Source organism: Acomys minous (assembly GCF_964271855.1).
Source record: "Acomys minous genome assembly, chromosome: 11".
NCBI classification, from domain to species: Eukaryota; Metazoa; Chordata; class Mammalia; order Rodentia; family Muridae; genus Acomys; species Acomys minous.
In genome coordinates this window covers 71,150,255-71,174,500 of record NC_140492.1, presented here as the reverse complement: position 1 = coordinate 71,174,500, position 24,246 = coordinate 71,150,255, and the positions used below count along the sequence as shown (strand labels likewise).

At 44.6% G+C, this 24,246-nt stretch overlaps 1 protein-coding gene across 2 annotated transcripts in view; it reads right to left on the bottom strand.

The window, feature by feature from the left end:
• KLHL6 (kelch like family member 6) overlaps positions 1 to 24,246 on the bottom strand; it is a 41,748-nt gene that overhangs the window by 10,884 nt on the left and 6,618 nt on the right. The window contains exons 2-3 of one of the 2 annotated variants that reach the window (XM_084801637.1): positions 13,608 to 13,773; positions 4,284 to 4,724 (exon numbers count right to left, since the gene is read on the bottom strand). In XM_084801637.1, the coding sequence (XP_084657763.1) occupies positions 4,284 to 4,724; positions 13,608 to 13,773 (607 nt within the window). Of the gene's footprint in view, positions 1 to 4,283; positions 4,734 to 13,607; positions 13,774 to 24,246 lie in introns of both variants that reach the window. The other variant, XM_084801636.1, reaches the window with a different exon arrangement.

Genomic DNA, 24,246 nt, shown 5'->3' with positions numbered 1-24,246 from the left:
CTATGGTAATGGTGACTGATGCTACTGACGCTGCTGACATTCCCTAGCAGAAGGAAAAGGGGACTTTATCTGGGAATCCACCCGTCGTTTGTCTCCTGCTCTCCTCCAGCTGCAAGCTGTCTTGGGAAAGGCTACAGTAAATAGGAAGTCAATGGTTAAGCGAACATGGAGCTCCATGGTGCAGGTTGCGTGATATCATCAACTTTTCAGAGATGCAGCTGTTTGGGAGTTGGGGGGAATCACCTATGCTACTGTAAGTGACATCTTACTCGTGTTCTATAAGTAAGTACAATAAACTCTTTGCACCACCAATTTGAACTTTAGTGGGATCATCAGTTTGGGTCTGTCATTAGTGCCCTATCAAGAGTGAATCTCCCTCCAGAAAAATTAACAAAATGTCAGTGAACATCCTACCTTTGCTTTTCTATTAATTTTGTTTACTATTTGTTTTTATATGCCAAAGAGCCAAAGCCAGAACACTTCGCATCCCCAGTTTTAGAGTTTAGACTGTGGCTATAACATCTGTGCCAGGCCTCTTAGTTATGAGTTCAAGGAAAGAATGGGGAGATATGTGACAGGATAAATCCTCGTTAATGTACTGAGGCTAAGTATATAAATAGCAGAAAGTCCATGGAGTAAGGTTGGGAGCAGCAGGACAAAGAACTTGAAGACACTTGAAAGTATTGAACAATGAGTTTGGTGCCAAAGGCAAATGTTGCTTCTCTGCACCTTTTCCTTCCAATACCAGTCTGTTTCTGTCCCCAAACCTTCCCCCACCCCTGCACCTGAAGCCCAACCCCAAACACAAACCTTGCTCAGTGAGGATTTTGATACTATAGGCAATGCTTAAGGACACTCTTGTAATTTTTTATGAGGACAGCCCTTTTTCTCTAGTGGATCCTCAACACCAAGAAACACCAAGAGCATTAATGGAGCTTATGAGCTTCTATGAGTCAATGGATGAGTGGATGGATGGATGGATGGATGGATGGATGGATGGATGGATGGGTGAATGGATGGGTGGATGGATGGATGGATGGGTGAACGGATGGGTGGATGGATGGATAGATGGATGGATGGGTGGATGGATAGATGGATGGGTGGATGGATGGATGGATGGATGGATGGATGGATGGGCAAGACAGGAAACTAAGGCCCATAGTATAGACTACTTTTTACAATCCAAATCACTCTGGTATCCAGTCTTCACATTGGCCTCAAGTTATGTCTTCTTCCCAGAACTCAGACCCTGGTAGTTCCTTCCATATTGTCCAGAATCAGTCTCTCTAATCAAAAGATTATAGCAAAAGTGGTATTCCATCAGACTACTAAAGACACTAAAGCTTCCATAGTGGTTGCTTTCTTAGTCTCTCTTAGACAATTTGCTCTGAAAGAATGTCATCTGCATGGAAATGCCCACATGGCAAGAAAGCATAGCTTCAAGCCAACAGCCAGCAAGGAACTGGCGCCTGCCTGCAATCCTGCGAGTCAGTGTCATGAGAATGCTGTGATCTCATTTGAACTTCGAGATTGCGGAGGCCCAAGCCAATGGCTAACAGATTGATATCTAGTAAGAGACTTTTAAGTTAGAGCTACCCAACTAATCCAAGACATTTTGCTTTTCTTTTCCTTTTGCAGTATAGGATTGAAAACAGAGTGAGCATCGTGCATGTTAGGCAAGAACGCCATTGGTCCGCATCTCTGTCTGCTGCTTTGAACTGTGATGTTGTAGGGTAATGCATTATGTGACGATTCCATATGGGATAATAATGATAGGAGAAAGAAAGGCCTCAAATCAATGTCCTCAACTTCTTTAAGAAACTAGAGAAAAATGGTATATACTCATTTATAATTGGACAGTAGCCCAACAGAGATGTCCCTTCAAAGTCTTCACTTGGCAGGAGATTGGGACTCCCTATTGGGACTCTAGGTGTGAGAGGTAAGGAAGAATGGGGAACTAGAAGGATTCAGAGGGTCCTAGAAACCTACAAGAAGACCATTAAGGCTGGCAGATGTGGACCCAGGTGGGTCAGCTCAAACTACTGTACCAACCAAGGACAATGCATGCAGTAAACCTAGAACCCCTATCCAGATCTAGCCAATGGACACCACATTCTCCACAATTGTGTGGAGAGCAGGTACTGACTCTGACATGAACTCAGGTGCCCCCTATTTGACCACTTCCCCTTGGTGGGGAGACCTGGTGGCACTCAGAGGAAGAGTAAGCAGGCTACCAGGAAGAGACCTGATAGGCTGTGATGTTACAGTGGGGGACGAGGTCCCCTTCTGTCACAGACCTAGGGGAGGGGAAAAGGATGAAAGAGGGAGGGAAAGGGAGTGGGAAGATACAAGTGAGGGGATAACAACTGAGATGTAATCTGAATAAATTACTTAAATAATAAAAAAGAAAAGTAAATTCAGAAAGTAAACAGAAAAAATTCTATCAAGATCAAAATAGAAAGAAAATTAAGTAGAAAAAGCAACAAAACAATAAAAAAACTAGTTAAATGAAATAAGAAGTTATTGAGAAAAATCAACAAAATGAACTATATAGCTAGAACTAATGTGGGGGATGAGGGAAGACACAAAGAGCCACTATCTGGAATTCAAGATGCCACTTCACTATAGATACATGTATAGACAGAAAAATTTTCTGCAACTCCATTTGAAAAGAAACTGACAAGCAAAGCAGCACTGCGTTCGTTAGCATGGTGTGATCTAAAGTGAAAACCTCGTCTCTCAAACAACAACAACAATAACAACAACAAAAACCCTATAATACCAAACACTCAGGATATGTGTGACAAATAGACAAGTGGCAGACCTAAGAACAACTAAGAAGTCCAGAGATCTACACAGGTAAGGGAACATCCTCTAAAGGGGATGCAGATGGATAAGAGTCCAAAACAACTTTGAGCTGAGGTTTCCACCATTACCTTCAGATAAGGTTTGCTGGCTAATCTTGGAACTTTTGCATACATGAAGTTTCCTATGTGTAAATCAATAACAAGCTCTCCCTATATTATAGCTTCCTGGTTATCTTGCTCCTTCACTAAACCACATCTTGTCTTTACAAGATTCTGAGTAAAAGACAGCTTCAGGAATTGCAAAAGAGATCAGTGGGATCAAATGCTTTCTTGGTGCCCGATTAATCATAAACATTGACCATTCACAACACACCAGAAATTTTGCCTAAGACCTGGAGACCTGGAGATGAAAAGTCCAGTAGGACCGGGTGCCTACTGTAACAAGTTGCAAGCTGATAATACTTACAAGATAAGGTGTACTTACAAGGAATACTCACAAGATATGGTTACAATGTGGCATCTGGTGTCATGACCAAGGATTGAACCACGGCCATAAGAACACAAGTTCCACAAGTGACCTTGGATTCAGTTCTGAAGTAGAAGCAGAAGTTAGGTAGAGGAAGGAAAAGAAGAAGGCATTTATACAGCACCTGCTGTATACCAAAGATTAGAAAACGTAGCTTTTGGGGGAACTGGACTGTATGTAAAAACCACAGCAGAATGTATACATCACCAATTAAAGAAACAGAGGCCATGAATTGATTGTAACAGGGATAAAGGAGAAGAGTTGTGATGGGGGAAGGGAAGAGGGGAAATGATATAATTTTACTTTAATTTAAATACATTCTAATTACATTTGTTTTTTTAATTAAAAAATATAAACACACGCAGAAGAAGTGGGTAGTAAATGATGCCAGAGACCTCGCAGGAGGAATTGCCATGAAGCAGAGCTCAGGGAGCTTTAGCAGAAAGAGTGGAAGTGATGGAGAGCCAATGAAAAGGTCAGGCCAGCAGCAAAGTTCACACCTGCATCTTCCATCATCCCAGGGACAGGGATGACTTGGGGCGAAGCCAGACTGGGAGCACAGTGATGAGTTCTAAAGGGTTTCCAAAAATTCGGGAGAGAAATGATGACCCTCTGAGCTTAGGCAATGTCAGAATAGAACAACAGAAACAAATTCTCACAGGAGAGGGAAAGTGTTAGGAAGTAGAACCTCTTCAAGAATGGTGATTTGATGAGACTGCACGTAACTGGGCTGGGGAGGATGTGACAGGCACAGTGCCAAGGGGTTTCCATTTGTCATGTAATCCTCCCAACAGCTGTGAGAAAATGTGATATCATCTCCTCATACAGATCAGGGACCAGCAGCTTCAGGAATGATGGATTTGTGGGCAAGAGCCACTCGCATCTCTGAGAGCCCCTGGCTAATGGCTTACACTCCTCATGAAATGCAACATCTCTCCCATCCAACTCACCTCATTTCCGGAAAGGTGGTACATCCTGGCTTCCTGAAGCAGAGGAAAGACTTCAGGGCACTGCCTAATGAGAGGGTCCGCCTCAACCATCTCCACAAAGTACCATGGGTCCAGAAGCGGTAAGCGCACGTTCTCGAGGACGCAGGGGAGCAGGCAGAGCCGCTCTGACTGTTTGTGCCGGACCCAGCTCATCACCGTCTCAAACACTTGAGCCTCCTCAGTCACACAAAGGTCATCACTCTTCAAGATATGGTACAAGGTGTCCACAGGAAGTTCAAGGAACTCCTCAGAGTTCAGAATCTGAACGAAGTTTTGAATGATGTAACTCTGAACTTGCATCTTTAAACTGTCCAAGGAGTGAGTGTCCGCCAGCCTCAGTATTCCAATACAATTTTCTGGGTTCAAGGCTTCTGTGAGAAAGCTGGCACAGGCATCCACCAGCTGCAGAAACTAACAGAGAGTGAAGGGTCAGGCCAGAAAGTGATTAGTCCTTCAAGAACATTTATCAGGGAGTTATTCATGCCAGCAAAACTTAGAAACACTCCAAATATCCAACAATAAGGGGAGAGGCTAAAAATAATAACACATTCACATAGCAACAACTCTGAATAATTTTTAAAACGTAGGGGTGGACACACAGCATCGCATGTGCTAAGTGCTCTGCCATCAAGCTATATTTCCTAAATTTAAGCCTCTAGATTTAACCATTAATTTACAGAAAAGATATAGAAGTAAATATCTGTTACATGAGACCGTAAAGAAACAGAGGCCAGGAATTGATTGTAACAGGGATAAAGGAGAAGAGTTGAAGGGAGGAAAAGGAAGAGGGGAAATGATATAATTATATTTTAATTTAAATACATGTTAATTACGTTTGTTTTTTTTTAATTAAAAAATATAAACACACGCAGAAGCCACATCTAGATGGTGGGAAACTCCATGGAACAGCTGATTAATTTCTTCTGTAAATATGCTACAAGTATGAAGAAGGGAGAGAGAGAGGAAAAGAATGTAAAAACAAGCTCTGCCTACATTCATGAGTCGACGGCAGCACAAGCTGAATTTGGTGGGTTGTTTTTAAGAGGGGGAAGGATTGTGAAGTTCACAGAAGGGATGAAGGGTCAGTGTGGGTCCTGGAGGAGTCAAAGGGATGAAGTATAAATGAGATCAAGAGATATTATATTCATGTATAATTATCAAGGAATAAAAATATTATATTAAAGATGAAAGATTCAGGAGATGTATCAACTGACTACATTATATGGACCATATTTGGATCACTGATTTAAGCAACAAATTAAGTCAGAGAAATGTTTATAAGCACTAATCTTTGGTGGCATAAAAATTATCATTAATTTTAGGGGGTGATAATGGTCTTCTGCTTATTTTTAATAAGAATCTTTATCTTTTGAGCTAAGGAGATGGCTAGCAGATAAACGCACTTGTTAAGCAAGCCTGATGACCCAGGTTCTGATCGACAGAACCCACATACAAAGCCAGGCTCAGTGCTGTAAGCATCTGCTGTCCCAGCACTCCCTACGGGAGACTAAGACAGAAAGATAGATGGGAACACACGGGTCAGTCATCCTGGTTCATGTATCAGCGAATACACCTTGTCTCAAACAATGTGGAAGATGAGGACCAGACGGAAAGGTTGTCCCCTGACTCCGTACGGTCTGCAAGCACCTGCACCCACACGCAAGGACATGCATGTACACCTTGCTTCTATTCCTCCCTCCCTCCCTGCCCCTTCCTTTTTCTCTCACACAAACACATACCTTTTTTTTTTTAAGGGATCTTTGCCTTTTAAAGATATACCCAAAATATTTGTAAAATGAAATGAGAAAAGTAGCTTACAATAAGAAAAGAAAAACTATTACATATTTACATAACCATATCAAGGAGCTAAAAGGTTACGATTTAAAATATTGTCTAAATCTCCGTGTACCACGTTATCTTGTGGCAAATTAAGTTGGCATAAACTGCAGAGCCCAAACCTCAGGAACTTAGAATTAGCGTCCGTCTCCTACTGACCTCCACAGGGCTTTCTATTCCAGGATTCAGGGCAGTGCGGAAAGCCCTGACTGAAACCTACTGGCCCAAAATAGAAGAGGAAACAAGCAGGGCAGGACCACACAAAGCCGCCCTCGCTGCCCGCTGCCTGCCCCCTCCTCCCCGGCCCCGACCCCCGCACCCGCTCCACCACCACCACCGAGAGCTTCAGAGGTAACCCATGCAGTTGCCGTTCATACTTAGCTAACCAGAGTAAATCGTGACGCAAACTCTGTCACCAGAGGACAACAGATCGCCACAGAAGCTGATTCCCCAAGAGAATATAGTGTAAGGCATCACACTCACTAATAAAGCCATGAGGGGGGGTTCTCTATCTTTGTTAATATCTATGTCTTATTTACTCCCCTCCCTCCTGCCCCTGCAATAAGTTACTATCATTTTTGTCGTTGAAAAATGTAGTTTGTAAAAAGCATTGATTGGCTCTCGTATCCACTTTAACTCTCTCACCTTCCTCAAGAAAATAGGAGCTTAATGTTTGGATGGCATTTTACGAGTTACAAGGGACTGTAATAGCCACTGTGATAAATGCTCATTTCACAGATATTATTTCCCATGCATTGTCAGTTCTCTCGCTCTCTTCTCCTCTGGAGCTTTGCTCTCAACAAGCCCAATCTCCTTGACCTCTCCTCGTGCACTGGGCCTCACAAGGTCACACTCTCAGTGCGCTGGCGTTGACTATTGAAGAGGAAGGAGAAAGGAGATCACAGGGAAGGACCAGGAGAGAAGGCCCATCTGAAGTCAGGTACTGATAGATGTGGGGACAGTCCTGACAAGGGCAGTGTGGTATGCAAAGGGCAGGTGCTGGTGACAAGGGAAGGGGAGTGGGGCAGAGCTGTGGGGGTAAAAAGGGTGGCTGGGGTAGGAGTGGTCGGTCTGAGGACTGGCTTTGAACTGGTGGACTGAGTTGAACGGACTTTGATCTTTACACTTAGAGAACCCTGTGGCGCACATCCCCCCACCTTCAGGGCCGTTTTCAATGACAAAATATGATTGTTCCCTATCAGACCGCATCTCCCAACTGATTATATAGAAAATGTTTCTTTGAGAACGAAGACAAAGTTGAAGAAAGATGAGGTTGATGGTGCCTCCCTCAGCCTGGTGTGTGAGCCCAGTCCCTACAGCTCGGCTCCCTGCTTGATGAGCTGGGAAAATGGTCAAGCTGAGAATCCTAAACCAAGAGGTTTGATTTTTTTTTTTAAGTTTTTTTGTTTTTGTTTTTGTTTTGGGTCTGGGTTTGTTTTGCTTCTGTTTGTGGCCCAATGTGGCCTCAAACTCTTAATCCTCCTGCCTCAGTCTTCCAAACACTGGGATGACAGGCTTGTGTCACTCACAATGCACAGCTCTGCAAAACTCTGTGAGCTACTTATTGGCAATATAATGCCGTGTCCACTTCATCACGGGCATGTGCGTTCTGCGTAAATAACTGTGAATAGAGAAAACGATGAATAGGGAAAGTGGAGAAACCCCAGCTCCCCATGAAGCTCCTTCTAAAGAGACACTTCTCTCCCGGCCTCTCCAGTTCCCCACTGTGGAGGGCTTGCCACCCACTCCTCTGCCCCACTGCAGGCAGTACCCGTAACAGCTCCGCTCCACTCCGTGCTCTGCCCAGCCAAGTCTAGCAACTCAAAGGGGTTGCTAGGTCAAAGTTTTGTTTTTTATTTCCATCAATCTCTACTACAAAAGTCTGACAACAGAAAAGGAAGTTGGAAATGGCAGATAGAGGAAGAAAACATCTATTAGGCATCTGGACTGTGCTAAGACCTGTGTACTTTTTCATCTGTCATTGCATGTAACAAACTATTTTTTCACAAATCCGTTGCACTTAGTGAAAAAGAAAGTATTCAAATTACATTTGGATTGAGGGGGAAATAGAGAGCTCGGAGTAAAAGACATTGCCTGAAGTCACCTAGCAGGTGGGAAAATGATCTTTAGCATCCTTGCTTGCTAATTATAGCTGCCAGCTGATACTCTTGAGCTAACAAAAAGCCAAAGCATCTTAAGAGACCTTTTGACCACAAGAGAAGGTGGGTTTCTCTGACTGCCTACGTTCTCCTAAAATAGTGTCAACCAGTCTTTCTGAGTGACCCAGCCAGCATGCTGTCAGTCATAAGAACAAGACATTGTTTTTCGTATATTTGCCTTTGGATAAGTGTTCAGCAGACTGTTCCATGAACTGAGAGATGGCAAACAACGGCAACCGGTAGCCAACTTGCTGTTCAGAGAGATAAGTCAATAAAAGGTTGCACAAAGCACCTGACTCTTTGACAGGAACTCCTGAAATAGCACCAAAGAGACATGGCCACACAGGAACTCCTAAAATATCATCAAAGAGACATAGGCACAGTTCCCAAGGAAGTGTCTGCCATAAAGAGACCATTTGTGGGCCTTCTTTGAAGAGTATCTACTTAGATTCGTTATACTCATTCTAAAAACTTTTCAGTGTGTGTGTGTATGTGTGTGTTACAACATTTGCTAATGTCAAGCATCAAAATGTCAATGTGATTGCTCTCCCTCTTAGCCTATGCAAAAAAATAATATATAGTTGACACCAAACTTGGAGATGCTGGACTATTGAACTATTTTCTGAACACTCAGCTTTATCACACCTAAGTTTCATGTGAACATTACAAATACTTCAGCTAATAGCTGATAAAAAAAATAATAAACCAAGCAAAGAAATAACAACAGATACATACAGCTCAATGAGGTAACATATGAAAAGCCAAGATAATGTAACTGCTCCAAAGACTATTAATTCCATAGTAATGGCACCTAGTGAGAGTGAGTTAAATAAATTCCCAGATAGAGAATGATTATAAGTATGTTCAAAGGAGAAAAGAAGCACCTGGTTTTGAATATAAACAGTTGAATGAAATAAGGAAAATGATGCAAATTATGAAAGAGGAATTCAACAAAGAGAGAAATAATAAAGAAACATGAATCTGAATTGCTGGAAATGAAAAACATCATCAAATAAAAAACTCTATGGATGTCACATCAATAGAACAGATCTCCAGGGGCAACGTAGAAGAAGTAGAACAATTAAGCAGGGAGAGAATAAAATTATAAAGTGTCAGTGGGATGCAGGTGACACTCTGGAATTACAAACCTGGGATAACAGGCACAGGAGAATATAGCTCTGAAGACATAGGATGCAGTTTTTTTTTTAATTGCAGAAGTACAGGAGTGGGACACCTCCCTGGAGTTCTAGCTCAGTTAAGTACCATAGGTCTACAAAACATCAGAAACCATTGCTGTTTCCTTGGTTGCCCACCATAACTCCATGGTAAGACCATAGTCCTGAAGACTTCATATACTTTGGTTGTGGGATGTAGAGAAACCAACAAAAAGATTGGGAGCCTGTTATGCAGGATGCTGAGGGAGAAAAGACATCAATGCTCTTACCTAGCCCTGGATCCTACATGCTGCAATACCAACCTGGCAGACCAGACAGGCTGACTAGTACCTACGGGAATGGCTTTTATAAGAAAACCACTTTTTTTTTAATGAAAAAAAAAACTTTCTGTTTTCTCAAGAAAACAGACTTGAGGCCTATTCCACAGGAGGGAATTCATGCCTGGGTCAAAAGCCCATACTTGGGAAGTCATGAGTCCCAGGGCTGAACCTTCTATTTTTATTTATTTTAAATGTGAATGGTGTCTAGTTTCCACCTAAATAGTTTTTCTTATACACATGAATGTGTGCAGCCTTGGTCCGAGAGCCTTTTTTTTTTTTTTTTTTTTTTTTTTTTTTTTTTTGTGGTGGGCAGCAGTCGAAGGAGAGATGCGTGACTGGGCAGAGTGCTCAGAATGAGTGACCGGGTGCTCAGCCCTGAATGGGGCATCTGTGTTAACCACACCACCACCAAGGCTCAGGGAATATGCGGGAGAAGAGGCAAAAAGGATGTAAGAGCTGAAGAATGAGGAGAACCACCATAAAGTACCATCTTCTGCACACGATACGGCAGCTGCGAGGGTGATCAGCTGTGGTGAATGATCTCCAAACCCCACCCCTTTCTGGGGAGCTGCTGACAGCTGATAGTTGCTGGCAGAGGACGTTGTTAGTTTTAGAAGATGTGGCCACTACTAGGGTAGTAGGATTCCCATCCTTAAGTGGATGGCCCCACATCCATGCACACATGGGCAGTACTGACTGGACTTAGTGAGTTATAAAAATAAAAGAAGGAAGAGTTAAAAGTTGGAAAGGCTGTGACGTGAGAACATGAAGGAAGTTGAAGTGGGGGAATGGTAGATAAATATGATAATATCATTCTAGAGAATAAAGAAAAAAAAAGAATCCCAACTGAAAGGTTACCAGAGTTAGGGACAAAAATACCAATTGAGATATGAAGGACACAGAGCCTGGCGTGGTAGCGCACGCCTGCAATCCCAGCATTTGGGGAAGCAGAGGCAGGCAGATCTCTGTGAGTTCAAGGCCAGCCTGGTCTACAGAGCGAGTCTAGGACAGCCAAGGCTACACAGAGAAACCCTGTCTCAAACAACAAACAAACAAACAAAAAGATATGAAGGATTTAGGACATCAAACAAAGCCAGAAAAGAGCCTCCTCGCATCATACTATAATTAAAACACTAAATGTACAGAATAAAGAAAATGTATTGAAAGTGGCAAGGAGAGAAAGCAAGAAATCACATATAAAGGCAATTCCATCAATTCCACAGATTTTTCAAATGAAAATTTAAAAGCTGGAAGGGCCTGGAAAATATATATTTCAAGTTCTCACAGACAAGGGCCAACTCGGACTACTACAGAAAAGCTATCTGCCATAATTGGAGAAAAAGTAAAAATTTTCCATGATAAAAATGAGCTAAAAGGAGGTGGGCAAGGTGGCGCACGCCTTTAATCCCAGCACTCGGGAGTCAGAGGCAGGTGGATCACTCTGAGTTCAAGGCCAGCCTGGTCTACAGAGTAAGTCTAGGACATCCAGGAAAAAAAATCAAAAAAGGTAGAAGAATCTATGACCATTTAGCTAGTTCTAAGAAATTTCTGGAAGGAATCCTTCAGACTGAAGAGAGAAACAAACTAACCCTGAGACCACAGGTCTCTGCATCCTCCTCGCTCTCTACAGCTTCCCTTACTAGGGTGTACCCAGGTGGTGAAGCAAGAGGAGTGTGACAACACCCCTCCATCCTTAACACACACATTGGCTGCTGGGCACACTTCCTGACCCAGGAAGTAAGAGGCTGTGACCTGCTGACAGCTGGAGCATACCCAGAGCTTCTTATACCACAACCACCACCAGCACCACCACCTCCACCACCATCACCACCTCCACCACCATCACCACTACATCCCACCCTCCCCCACCCCTCCCCCCTCCCACCACCACCCCTACCACCACCACCACCATCACCACCACCCCGACCAGCTAGTCAAGTTAGAGGCTGCAGGGTGCCCCACTCAGACGCGTACTTATGCCATATACTCCAACTTTTATCAACTCCTGCTCTCAAGATCACATACAAAGCAGCTGCGACACTGCAACTCCCCTAACACGTAACAGAACTGAACCTGAGTGTTTAGGGAGAATTAGAAAGGTGGCTCAGCAGGATGGCTGATTTTGATTTCCAGCGGCCACACCAATCAGCTCACGACTGCCAGTAGCTCTCTACTGCAGGGAATCTGACATCCTCTTCTGGCCTTCTGGACCTTTCCAGGATCCCAGTAAGGGAAATTAGCATGAAAATAACACAGACCACTGAAGCTCGCCTGACCAAAGGTGAGTAGGGTAACTCTGTTCAAGGTTGTTGACTCATAAGTTAAGAACTCTGTGACGTGGAAGAATTGCTCTGAGGTCATATTGCTAAAGTAGTGGGCAAGAGGGGATGAGCCACAAAAGGGCATCAAGTTAGTGAGGGATGGTTTCCTGCCAATCGAAGGGGCTGACCGTGATCCGAGACAGAATCAGGGGAGTGGTAACTGACTTGGAGACATCACCAGAAAAATCAGCCCTTCTAAAAATGATTGGCCTGGCATCTTCAGGATGCCCACGGAACTGAATGAATGAAATTGACTAAACTGGTGGCAACCTGTCACTCAGAATTCATCAAGGATGCTTTGAAGTGAATTATCTATTTCTTTTCCACACTCCTGTCTTTCGAGACCCTATAGAACACCCCATGACCCCAGCCTCAACAGAGCTAATCCCCCTACCAATAGTCTTGAACCCTGAACCCCCTCAGAGATGCTTACCTTCTCAGACACTGGGTTCTGTTCCTTCAGTTACCAAACCAACTGTGACACAAGCAGACACCACTTCCACAAGAGCCAAGCCATGCACAAGATTTGACGCTTATCCCTGGTCCCTAGGAATGACCTGGCCTATCCCTGAACTCGGTCTCTTACACATCTAGGCAATGAGACAACATTAACCCAAATGGGTTCAAGTTTAACAATGTGATTGGCCTGGGCAAAGATGGTAACCTAGATGGGGTTCTTGTTATAATTATTGATGCAACTGACATTTCCATATTCTAATTATTTTATGGAGCCAGTGTAATTGCTGCAATCATACTGAAGGAAACACTATTGAATAAAGACAATACACTACTTTAAAATAAAGCACAACTCTGAAGTCCTCTCTCCTCTGAGACACTGCTTACCTCTCAGTGCTCCCCTTTCACAGCCAGCACAAAGTGCTTGTCACCCAGTATCTTGGTCCCCCCACATTTAGACAGCATCACCTGAAAGCTGAGTGGTGTGACAGCAAGCAGTAGTTTCTCCAACCAGAAAACCCGGTTTCAAATCACAGCACTTTCTGTCATGCTCTCTGTTGCCTTAGTCTCTTGCCCTGGCCATACTCAGATCAAATGTTGTGTGGAGGAGGCACGAGCTGCACCACTGGCTCTAACTGGGCTGCTACACTTGACAGCCACTGTGCTGTAGTGAGATAACAAGTGTAGAACCAGGCACCACACTCCCTGCCTCATCTGGTAAAGTGGGCTTCATCTCATTACCTGCCACTAAATGTCCAAAGGAGCATCTTCTGACCTTCAGGTAAGCTTGCTCTGCATGTGTGCCTCTTTGTGTGTGTGTGTGTGTGTGTGTGTGTGTGTGTGTGTGTCTGTCTGTCTGTCTGTCTGTCTGTCTGTCTCTGTCTCTCTGTCTTTGTGTATGTGTCTGTCTATGTTTATCTATCTCTGTGTATCTCTTTATCTCTCTGACTCTGTCTCTGTCTCTGTGCTCCCTGCCTTCACTCACTTCCAAGGGCACAGAGCATGTTTGTTCACAGACCTGGAAAAGATTGGCGGCCTCCAGAACCCGCTGCACGTTCTGCTTGGTGATCAGAGCCTTGCTTGTGTATGTGTAGTTCAGCAGAGTGCGCATGGTCTCAGCGTCCACCCCTTTGATAATGATCCTCTTCTCGTACTTCTCCTTTAAGTCGTTGCAGAACATCGCCCTGGAAGAGAGACCTGTGATGTGAGTCCTTCCAGATCCCCTTTTGGCGTCATCTGCCCCCCTGCAACAGTGAAGTCCCAAGGTCAGGACCTGAACTGAGTGCCAGCATAGAAACAGAATCATTTGACTTGCTGGCTTCTTGCAATCTTCCCCCTTTTGTTCTGTGTCCCTCCTCGAATATACTAACTCAATGAGTGACATGAAGAAGAGTTCTTAAACGAAGTCACTGTATTTCAAAGGGGAGCATTATTAGTCTCTCTGAGATCCTCTGCACTCTTAACTGAGCTGTCACTTCTAGATGTGGCTTCTGAATTCTCGTGCAGACTCACATGCAGTGGATGATGTCTACGCCAGCTTAGGCCACATCTGGATTCCCCCCAGGAAGTAAGAGAGTTAGGAAAGCTGAGAGCAGTACATGGCAGGGACAAAGCCACATAAGAGCATGATAGGGAAAGTCACTCAGCCCAGCCCTGCGGAGATGTGGGACCACAGACAGCCTTCAGTTGAGAACCACTCCAAGAGCAGGTGATTCTGAATCAACCTGGATACCCAGGAGCCCGGGAGAAAGCCGACAGGTAGCACTGGGTGACAGCCATGGCAGGCAGAAGCAAGGCTGGAGTCCAGACGAGGCTTGGACTCACTCACTCCATAGCTTAAATGAGAAAACACAAATCAAGCCACGTTTAATGGCTATTGGTAAATCCCTACCTTCCTCCTCCCAAATAATTCTGTTTAAGGAATAAGATAATAGGAGGCTGGAAAGATGGCTCAGAGGTTAAGAGCACCGACTGCGCTTCCAGAGGTCATGAATTCAATTCCCAGCAACCACATGGTGGCTCACAATCATCTCTGATGTGATCTGATTTCCTCTTCAGGTCTGGAGGTGCACATGCAGGCAGAGCATTGCATACATAATAAATAAATAAATAAATAAATAAATAAATAAATAAATAAATAAATAAGATAATATATACCAGAAAAACTCAAACAAGTGAGATATTCCAGACCAAATCAGGGGAATTTTAACTGGTGAGAGACATGGGGTGGGTAGATGAATTAGTTACGTTTCTTGTTGCTGCAACCAAACACTTAACTGAAAGCCACTGAAGGAAAGAGGCACAGGCCATGTGGGGGGGGCTGGGGGGGGAGACAGAGCAGCAAGGACAGCTGTGGCAGCTGGAGTGTGAGCAGCTTCCTTGCACTTTCACATCAGAAAGCAGAGCAAGGACAGGAAGCAGAGCTGGGCTGAAAGCATCAGGCCTGCTCCCAGAGACTCACTTCCTCAGCTAGGTCCCACATCCTCCCCACAGAGCACCACCAGCTAGGACCTACGTGTTCAAACACAGGAGCATGCTAGGGACAATTTACACCCAAACTCTGAGGGTAGCTCATACACCACCTCAGCCCTTAGCTTGCCAGCTGTGTCCTGGTCTCCATCAGGTCCCCAGCATCAGATTTTTGCATGCTGCCCACCCTTCATCTACAGCAAAGGCAGAGCTAGGATTCCATTAACGCTGATCTAAGAACAATCACTCCATAACTGTTTATATAAGAGGGTGGGAGGGCTTAAGAGAAATATCTTTCTCTCCAGGGCTCTGCGCACATTTGGCTCCCAAAGTCCCAGCATTTCCTTGTTCTCCTCTGGCATGTTGTCACTGCCCTTGGCCATGGGCACCATGTTGAACACAAATAAGGTGTAATTAAAGCTAAGTCTACAAAGTCTTCATTGGCTGAACTCCCAGGCAGCTGTTGCTATCCTCAGAGACCCATAGATACACATGGACACATTTTGGTCTCCATGGATGATCAGCCACAGGAGAGATACTATAAGCTAGGACCTAGGGCCCTGGAGCCTAACAAAATATAATACTCATGAAAATCAGTGGGATACAAAGTCAGACCCTGGGGGATTGACTCAGCATCAACATTGAGTGCACTAGACCAGGTTCTGTTCTCTGACTGCACAGCTGGTTTGGGTCCTTGGCAATTTACCTCTTAGTGGGGGGTAATGGGGATACCAAGGGTGGGATGGGGTGGAGGTGTGTGGGAACAAAGTATAATGGCACGAGCATATGAAAACATTAGTTTGGTGTGGTGGTGGCACATGTCTGTCATCCCAGCACACAGGTGAAGGCAGGAAGATGCAGAGCTCAAGAATAAGCATCCTCCACTACACAGCAAATTCAAAGTCAGCCTGCGCTAAACAAGGACATCTCAAAAAAAAAAAAAAGACAAAAGGGATGGATGGAAATGCCATAATGAAAGCCACTCTTTGTATGTTTGCTTCACGTAAGAAGAATAATTAAAAATAATAGCCAGTTGTGTGGGGGGTACCTGCAAGTGGGATATTGCCAAACAAGCAGAGGGAAGAGGATTGGGAGTTCAAGGCCAGCCCAGGATACATATATTTCTGAGTTTTTAGGCTAGATGTGATGGCATATGCCTTTAGTGATGGCATTTGCCTTTGAGAGGCAGAGGCAGGCAAATCTCTGTGAGTTTGATGCTTGCCTATCATACACACACACACACTAAGAAAATAAATGAGGGCTGGAGAGATGGCTCAGTGGTTAAGAGCGCCGCCTGCTCTTCCAAAGGTCCTGAGTTCAATCCCCAGCAACCACATGGTGGCTCACAACCATCTATAATGAGATCTGATGCCCTCTTCTGCAGCTAGAGCATTCATATACAATAAATAAATAAAATTTTAAAAAAAAAGAAAGAAAATAAATGAAAAAAGAAAAAAGAGAAGAGGAAGAGGAGGAGGAGGAAAGAGGACTGATGACTGGTAAGATAACTCAGTGGGTAAAGATGCCTATCACCAAATATGACGGCATGAGTTCAATCCCCAGGACCCATATGGTAGAAAGAGAGAACCAAGTCCCAGAACTTGTCCTATGACCTCCATACATGCACCCACACACATCTTCTCCCGTGCTTTCACCTCTCTCAATAAAAAAGAAGAAGAAGAAGAAAAAACTTACCCTTTAGCATATGTGAGATGTCACATAATAAAAAGTAGAAAGATCTAGACAAACTTTGCATAAGATCCTTTTTTAAAACAAAAACCGAATCAGAGCGGTAAGCCAGTTGCCCAATACAGTGTGAATCAATGGTTCCTCAGTGCAGAGCCTGAGTCACTCAGCACTCCTCCCACAATAGCCATGGACAAAGCCACAGGCCAACGACTTGCCTAGATGACGCCCAGATGAAAACACTCTGCCGGGGCCACACAGCTAGCTCTCCAGTGTCCATGCGGTCCCTTGATTGAGGTCCCTCCTCAAATGTCATTTATTCAAAGATGCTATCCCTCAGTCTGTAGCCAGTCTAAAATCACCACTCCACATTTATTTCCTTTACTCTCCTTTGTAGAACTCTCATAACCTGACACTGTACCAAATGAACAAAATAAACTGACTGTCCCAGTCCCTGGGCCCCCAGTGCCTAGAGCAATGCTTCAGATGCACTGGAGAGTCTGTCTCTAGAGAAGACGAGCAAGTGAGTGAACCAGGGAGAAGATGGCCTTATAGAAATCCTTACAATTGCTTCTTGTTGGTCATCTGTCACTCCAAAAATTGTCAGGCATCCTGTAGAGGATGAGGAGGAGCCCTGCTTCCCACTAAAAAAAATTCTATCATAAATGCGGGGCCTGGGATTTGAAAAAGATAAATCTCTACAAGCTTTCCAGTTGCTGCTCTGATGAGTTCTACAGGCTCCTGAATATCCTGAACCATCACTAATGTACTTTTCACTCATTCCAACCGACCTATGATTTACTCTCTCCTACAACGCCCCTGCCTCAGAGCTCTCAGCTGCAAGACCAATCCACCTCTACTGTCATGTGCATTTTTAATTAATTTATTTATGTATTCACTTTACATCCCAATCTAGCCCCCTCCCTCCTCTTCTGCAGGTCCCACCCTCTCTTCCTCTCCCCATATCCCCCCTTCCTCTATTCTTCAGAAAAGGGGAGCTCCTCCCGCCACAAACCCACCCCACCTCATCAAGTCACATCAGGACTGAGCAATCCTCTTCCCCTGTGGCCTACCAAGGCAGCCCTACCTTGGAGAATAGATCAAAAAGCTGGCAACAGAGTCCATGTCAGAGACAGCCCCCACTCCGCTTACTAGGAGACCCACATGAAGCCGGAGCTGCCCATCAGCTACATCTGTGTAGAGAGCCTAGGTCCAGTTCATGCGTGGTCCTTGGTTGGGTGCTTCAGTCTCTGCGAGCCCCTCTGGGTTCCAGTTAGTTGGCTTTGTTGGTCTCCCTGTGGAGCTCCTATCGCCTCCAAGTCTCTCTAGCCTTTTAACCTGTGCCTGTCCCCATTCAGTTCCCTGCTCATCCCTTCCCCATCCTCTTCACGCCAAGAATGAACTTGTCTCCTTCAGTAAGATATTCTGTGTTACGGCACTAATGCTAACTGCAAAGTGAGTAAAATTCAACTCTAGAATACAAGGATCTGTCTGCAGATGGCACAGAACTACAGCCAGCAATTCCAACACTCAGAAAATAGAAGCAGGAGGATTTGAAGATCAACATCAACCTGAGATAACTGTCAAGAATCTATTTCTGTGTCTGTCTGTGTGTGTGTGCGTGTGTGTGTGTGTGTGTGTGTGTGTGTGTGTGTGTGTGTATGTGTGTGTTCCCATATATGCAACTGGGTGAAGACATTCTTTTCAATTTCATCATGTGATACATGATGAGAAGTGCTATTAAGAAAGTTATGGTAGGGCTGAAGAGATGGCTCAGCGGTTAAGAGCACTGTCTGCTCTTCCAAAGGACCTGGGTTCAATTCCAAGCACCCACATGGCAGCTTGCAACTGTCTGTAATTCCAGTTCCAAGGCATCTGACACCTACATACCAATGCACATAAAATAAAACTAAATAAAAATTTAAGAAAAGAAAGTTATGGTTTCAGTGTAGTTATTCAAAGGGGTTTCCATTGCAAAAGATCAGGGAGTCGGCAAATCCAAATGTGAGGAAAGACAGCATGGCTTTGCAGTCTATGGCAGCCAAAAACTCTAAGCTGCAGGCACCAAAAACTCTTACCTTCAGTTTCTCAAGTTAACTTTTATTGTTTATTCCTTTTTAAGTTAATCCATTTATTTTAACATGTGGGTGTTTTGTCTACATGTATGGTGTGTACGATGTGCACTTGTTGCCCATGGCGGGCAGAAGAACATCAGATGCCCTGGAACTGTCTGTGAGCTGCCATCTGGGTACTGGGAATTGAACTCAGGTCCTTGGAAAGAGCAGCCAGTGCTCTTACCTGCTGAGCCGTCTCTCCAGCCCCTCCATCAAGCCAATTGGAATCAAAGAAAGCATGCACACATTCATCAGTCCAGATTCTGATCTCTAGTTATTCTCCAAATCCTATTATATCGCCTCTCACCATAACTGGAATCATGCTTGCATGCTCAGCCTCAGGTACAACACGCTCATGGCATGAGTCACAATGTAAGCTCCAAGGCTAGCCCACATCTGAATACTGTGTGTGCCTGCTAAGCTCACAGAATACTGAATTTCACCAAGCCTCAATCAAATGAGTTAAACATCTTTGGTAATGGGGATAATTAGAAGCATCTTACTAGACTTTATGCTGTCTCTCATGATTCTTTAGCAAACCAAAAAAAAAAAAATTTTTTTAAAGCCCCTTCCCTAATCCAAGCATGATAGCACATGTCTATAATCCCATCACCAAGAGACTGAAGCTGGAGGGGCAAGCCTGGGCTACTGTGGTGGTTACTTTTCGATTGATGTCTTACAAATACCATGACCAAAGCAATGGATATAAGTTTATCGGGGGCTTAGAAGGTGAGTCCATAGGCATTATGCCAGGGAGCACGGCAGCCGACCTGCAGGCATGGCACAGGACAGAGGTACTGAGAGCCTACATCGTAATTAGCAAACCTGCAGTGGAGAGAGGAATGGTGTGGGCTTTTGACATCTCAGAGCCAACCCCGGTGACCTAAGCTCTCCAGTAAGGCCACAGCTCCTAATTCTTCCCAAACAGTCCCATCAAGTGGAGACCAAGCATTCAAATATTTGGGCCTATGGGAATACTCTCATTCAAACTACCACAGGTCCATAGTGAGAAGCTGTTTGGAAAAAAATCTCCTAACGCAGGCCCCTTTGGCGCCCACCTAACAAGAAGACGTAATCAAGATCAAGGTTAAGAAGACAATTGGCTAGGGCTAGGACAGGCATGTGCCTGGAAATCCGTGTTCATTTTTCCTGTGGAAGTTCCCTTCTATCTTTTGAGACCGGCCCTCCCAGGAACCCATCTGGCCTAGGGATGCTTCACAAAGAAAGAGAGGCAGCCACCTCTTCTTCCCAGCCTGGAAAACTTGTGCCCCTGCCTCTTACGTCTCCAGCTGATAGTCTCAGAAGAGGCACTGCAGCCTGCACTCAGGTAGCACAGTTCAGTGGAGCTCAGAGTTTCCATAGACAGCCTGACATAGAAGCCTTATTAATAATAAGCAAGGTGATATTTTGTTCTTGTCTGTTGTGTGCATGCAAATCTCTCACACCTGGAAGAGGGCCTTCTGCTATGGTTTTTTCCCCCCAAGGGTTTGCGTGTTCTAAGCTTGGTCCTTAACGTTGCAGTGCTGGGACGGTTCAAAAACCAAGCACAAGGCAGCTGGCCTCTTAGGGCGCCACCATCGGAAGACCAACTTAGTTCTCAGGGACACTGCTCAGTTGTCAAAAAAAAAGGGTTATGTGAAAGAGGAAGACTAGCCCCATCCCCCACAGCTCTCTGGCTTCTTTTCTCACCATGGGGCCTTGCTTCCCACACACTCCCACCATGGTAACATCTATTAAGTGGCTGTTAAGGTGAGAACCAGGACAATGCCTTTTAACCTTGAGAACTACAAAACCCTTTCTTCTTCTTCTTCTTCTCCTCCTCCTCCTCCTCCTCCTCTTCTTCTTCTCTTTCTTCTTCTTCTCTTCCTCTTCCTCCTCCTCCTCCTCCTCTTCTTCTTCTTCTTCTAGTACCCAGGCTCAGATACTGTTATAGTAATAAAACTAACATATCTTCAGAGTATCATTTGGAAGTTCACAGGCATCTTTATTTCTATTACAGACATATATATCTCTTTCTACATATACATTGGACAACACCCCATATTTTTCTCTTGAGCTTGAAGTCAAGTTGTTTAACACCGTCAGCCAATGAGCAAGCATTTGAGTTAAAGTTATAGAGGAGCTATAAACTGAGTGTTCTCTCCACTGACTTTAAACAGCATCAGGCCCTAAAAGCACGTCTGTTTGCCAACCTCTGGCTCATGTTGACCCCTCCTCAACTCACCAAACATGGCTTTGAGGAAGCAGAAGTTGGCTTGCTTACTGTGCACCCAGAACCCTCAAAACCCCACTAGGGCATTACTGGTGATTCAGCAAGCCATGAGACTCTGGTCACTCAACTCTATGGCAGAAAGGCTTGTTCTATCCTACAAGATCAGACCCAATGAAACATAACAACAAATACAGCATCCTGACTCTGTGATGATCCAGACACAGATGTAATGGCCGTTCTTGTTTCCTTGCTCCATATTATTCTTAAAGCGGCTGTTAAGGAACACCCAGGCCTCCAGTTGCCAGCCACCCCTCCTTCTACACTGTATTAAATGTCTGTGTGAAGCTAGCCTCACTTGTTGGGCCAGAGGCGAACATGGCCCAAGTCATATGGTACATCCCCCAAGACTTAGTGACCAGTTAAGGCTGAGCTCAGGACAAAGTGAGTCTAAGCAGCACCAGTGGCAGAACTTTCTCTGAAACTCCTACTATGAGAAGTTTGTTTCCCATTGAAATTGATACCCACACTGACAGTCTAGGCCAAGAATATCTACGTACTCCACCCCACACTCAGACCTGCACTCTAACTACTATGAACGTAAGTAACCCCGAACCACCATATGACCTTGCACTGGTACATGTGATGAGAACATGCTGTCTAACCATGTGTGCCATCGGACCTGCACGTGCTGCCGCTGACCCTGTGCTCTCCTGCCTGAGCTAAGATGTTACGCATATGGTGGTTATCACTTGACTTGATTTGCCTTTGGGTTTATGCATCCCACACTCCCCCCTGGAAATGAAGCCTGGCTGCCCCTAAACCAGTGGTTTTCAACATGTGGGTTCAGCCCCTTGTGGGAATCAAATGATCTTTTCACAGGAGTTGCCTAAAACGATAGGAAAAAACACAGGTGTTTTACATCATGGTTCATAACAGTAGCAACATTACAGTTGTGAATGTTATGGCTGGGGGCCACCACTACATGAGGAACTGTATTAAAGGGTCACGGCCTTAGGAAGGCTGAGAACCACTGCCCTAACCAAATACCGTTTGCCTCCCAGACTGTTTCCTTGAGGTCTGTCTTTGAGTGTCACTTCCTTCTTAGGTCAGAAGCAAGATGAGCGTTGGCGCTTAATGCCCACAGCCACACTCTGACCCTAGGCATCCCATATCAATTTTTTTTTCTCTTCTGAGCATGTTCCATCCCAACTCATCCGGGACCCCATGGCAGCTCACTATGATGGCCACATCATTATCTCGCAGTTACAGGTCAGCCTCTCTAACTCGACTGAACATTCCCTGGTTCTAACCACTTAGAGTCCTGCACACAGACTTTGCTCTCTATCTTCATTGTAAGACAGTCACACTGCCCCTACTGCAGAACACAGTGCTGGTCATATGCATTTCCTAGAGTGCTCCCTCTGCTAGCTTCCAGACTGATCTGGACCACAAGCCTGGGATTTGGTTTCTGTGGTACTGAAGCCAGCAGGTAAGAGGCACTGCTGGCCACTGGGCACTTCTGCCAGAGAGCAACAGCAAAATGAGAGGAAGAGGAAGAGGGGAGAGAGGAGGAGGAGGAAGAGAGAAAGTTGTATAGGTTTCCTTTGTGCACAGGTGCCAAGGCTGGGGCTCTGACCAGCATCTATGACACTTGCCAGGCCACATTCCTTGAATCAGTACCCAGGGAAAGAATCTCTACTTCCAGTTGGTCCTGCCTCTCCTCCCTGGTGGAGAACTCCTGTGGTCCAAGCACAATAGCTCCTTAATGTCTGTGCCTAGAAGAATGGACAGCACATTTAAATGTCAATAAAAGACTTCTGGATAATTTTCTGTAAATGTATAGGTCAATACATAAGAACATTCAGCACATATTTATTAGTCTTTAATATTTCTCCTTTTTCCCAGATTTGCCTTAACAAACGTGGCCTACTTGTGTAATAGAACCCAGGCATTTAAAACAACAATAGGATTACTTACTGTGGTAGGTATAAGAAAATCTATAAAATAAAAAGCCAGGCTCTGTAAAGCAGGATTCTGGGTAACTATAAACTGAAACAGCTAAGTAGTAACATTGTGGAAGAAGGGAGATGGCAGAGCAGAGAGATGCCACTGAAGTGAAAGTAGCATTTTCTTAACCACAACAGTACTCTTCCTGACATAGAAACACCATTGATATTTAAAGACAATAGAAAAAAGAAAGTCGTTTATGGGAAGGAAGCTTCTAGATCTGCTAGGTCGTTATTTAAATCACCTAACTGGATTGAGAGGCCAACCAACCCCAGCCAATGGGCCAACCACATCGTCCCATGGGACAATGGCATCCCTTCCCTTCCCCCATTTTTGAAGACGAAGTTTCAGCAGTGCCCGTTAATGTATGTGTTGAGCAATTGGCCCAGAGACCACATGGCCTCACTGCTTAAAAGAAATGCCTTATGGCCTCTTACAAAACAACTGGTCTAGAATCAGAAGTTGCAAATTTTAGTAATCCATGATTTATAATTCTTTTATGGCTAATACATGTATATATTAAATTTTGGTTGTTTACACACACACACCACACACACACACACACACACACACACACACACACCTTCCTCTCTCTCACCCCAACTCCTCATACTGAAATCTTCTTAATCCCAAGCCCCTCCTCCTTTTTTTTGTTTTTCGTTTTCCTGTGTGTAACCCACTGAGGTAGAGTTGCTTCCACAAGTGGAGGGGGCCCTATTTACTGTCTCAGTGGCTACATCACTGAAGAAAGTGACATCTCCAACAACAGACCTCAGGGAACGCTGGGCCTCATGGCCCTCTCATCTGTCTCTTCCCAACCACAGCTGGTCTTCGGTAAAGCATTAAGTCAGCTTCACTCTCTTCCAGCCCTCTCAGCCTCATGCTGCCATTTCCCTCCCAGGTTTCTGGGAGGCTTTCTGACCCTCCCCCAAAGTCTTCCAGAACCAAAATGTCCCAGGTAATCAACTTACTCTATATGACCAAGGACCCCCACAGATCTGCTAAGTTCTTACTTGACCCCAGACATGCATCGTTATGTTCATTATTTTTATAGCCCCCTCGTGAAAACAATTAGTTATCAGTTTTATCGTGTTTTAAAATAATAGCGGTACCACTCATGCAAATAGTTTTGCCTTTGCATTGAAACGGAGGGTAAGGTAATTATTGCA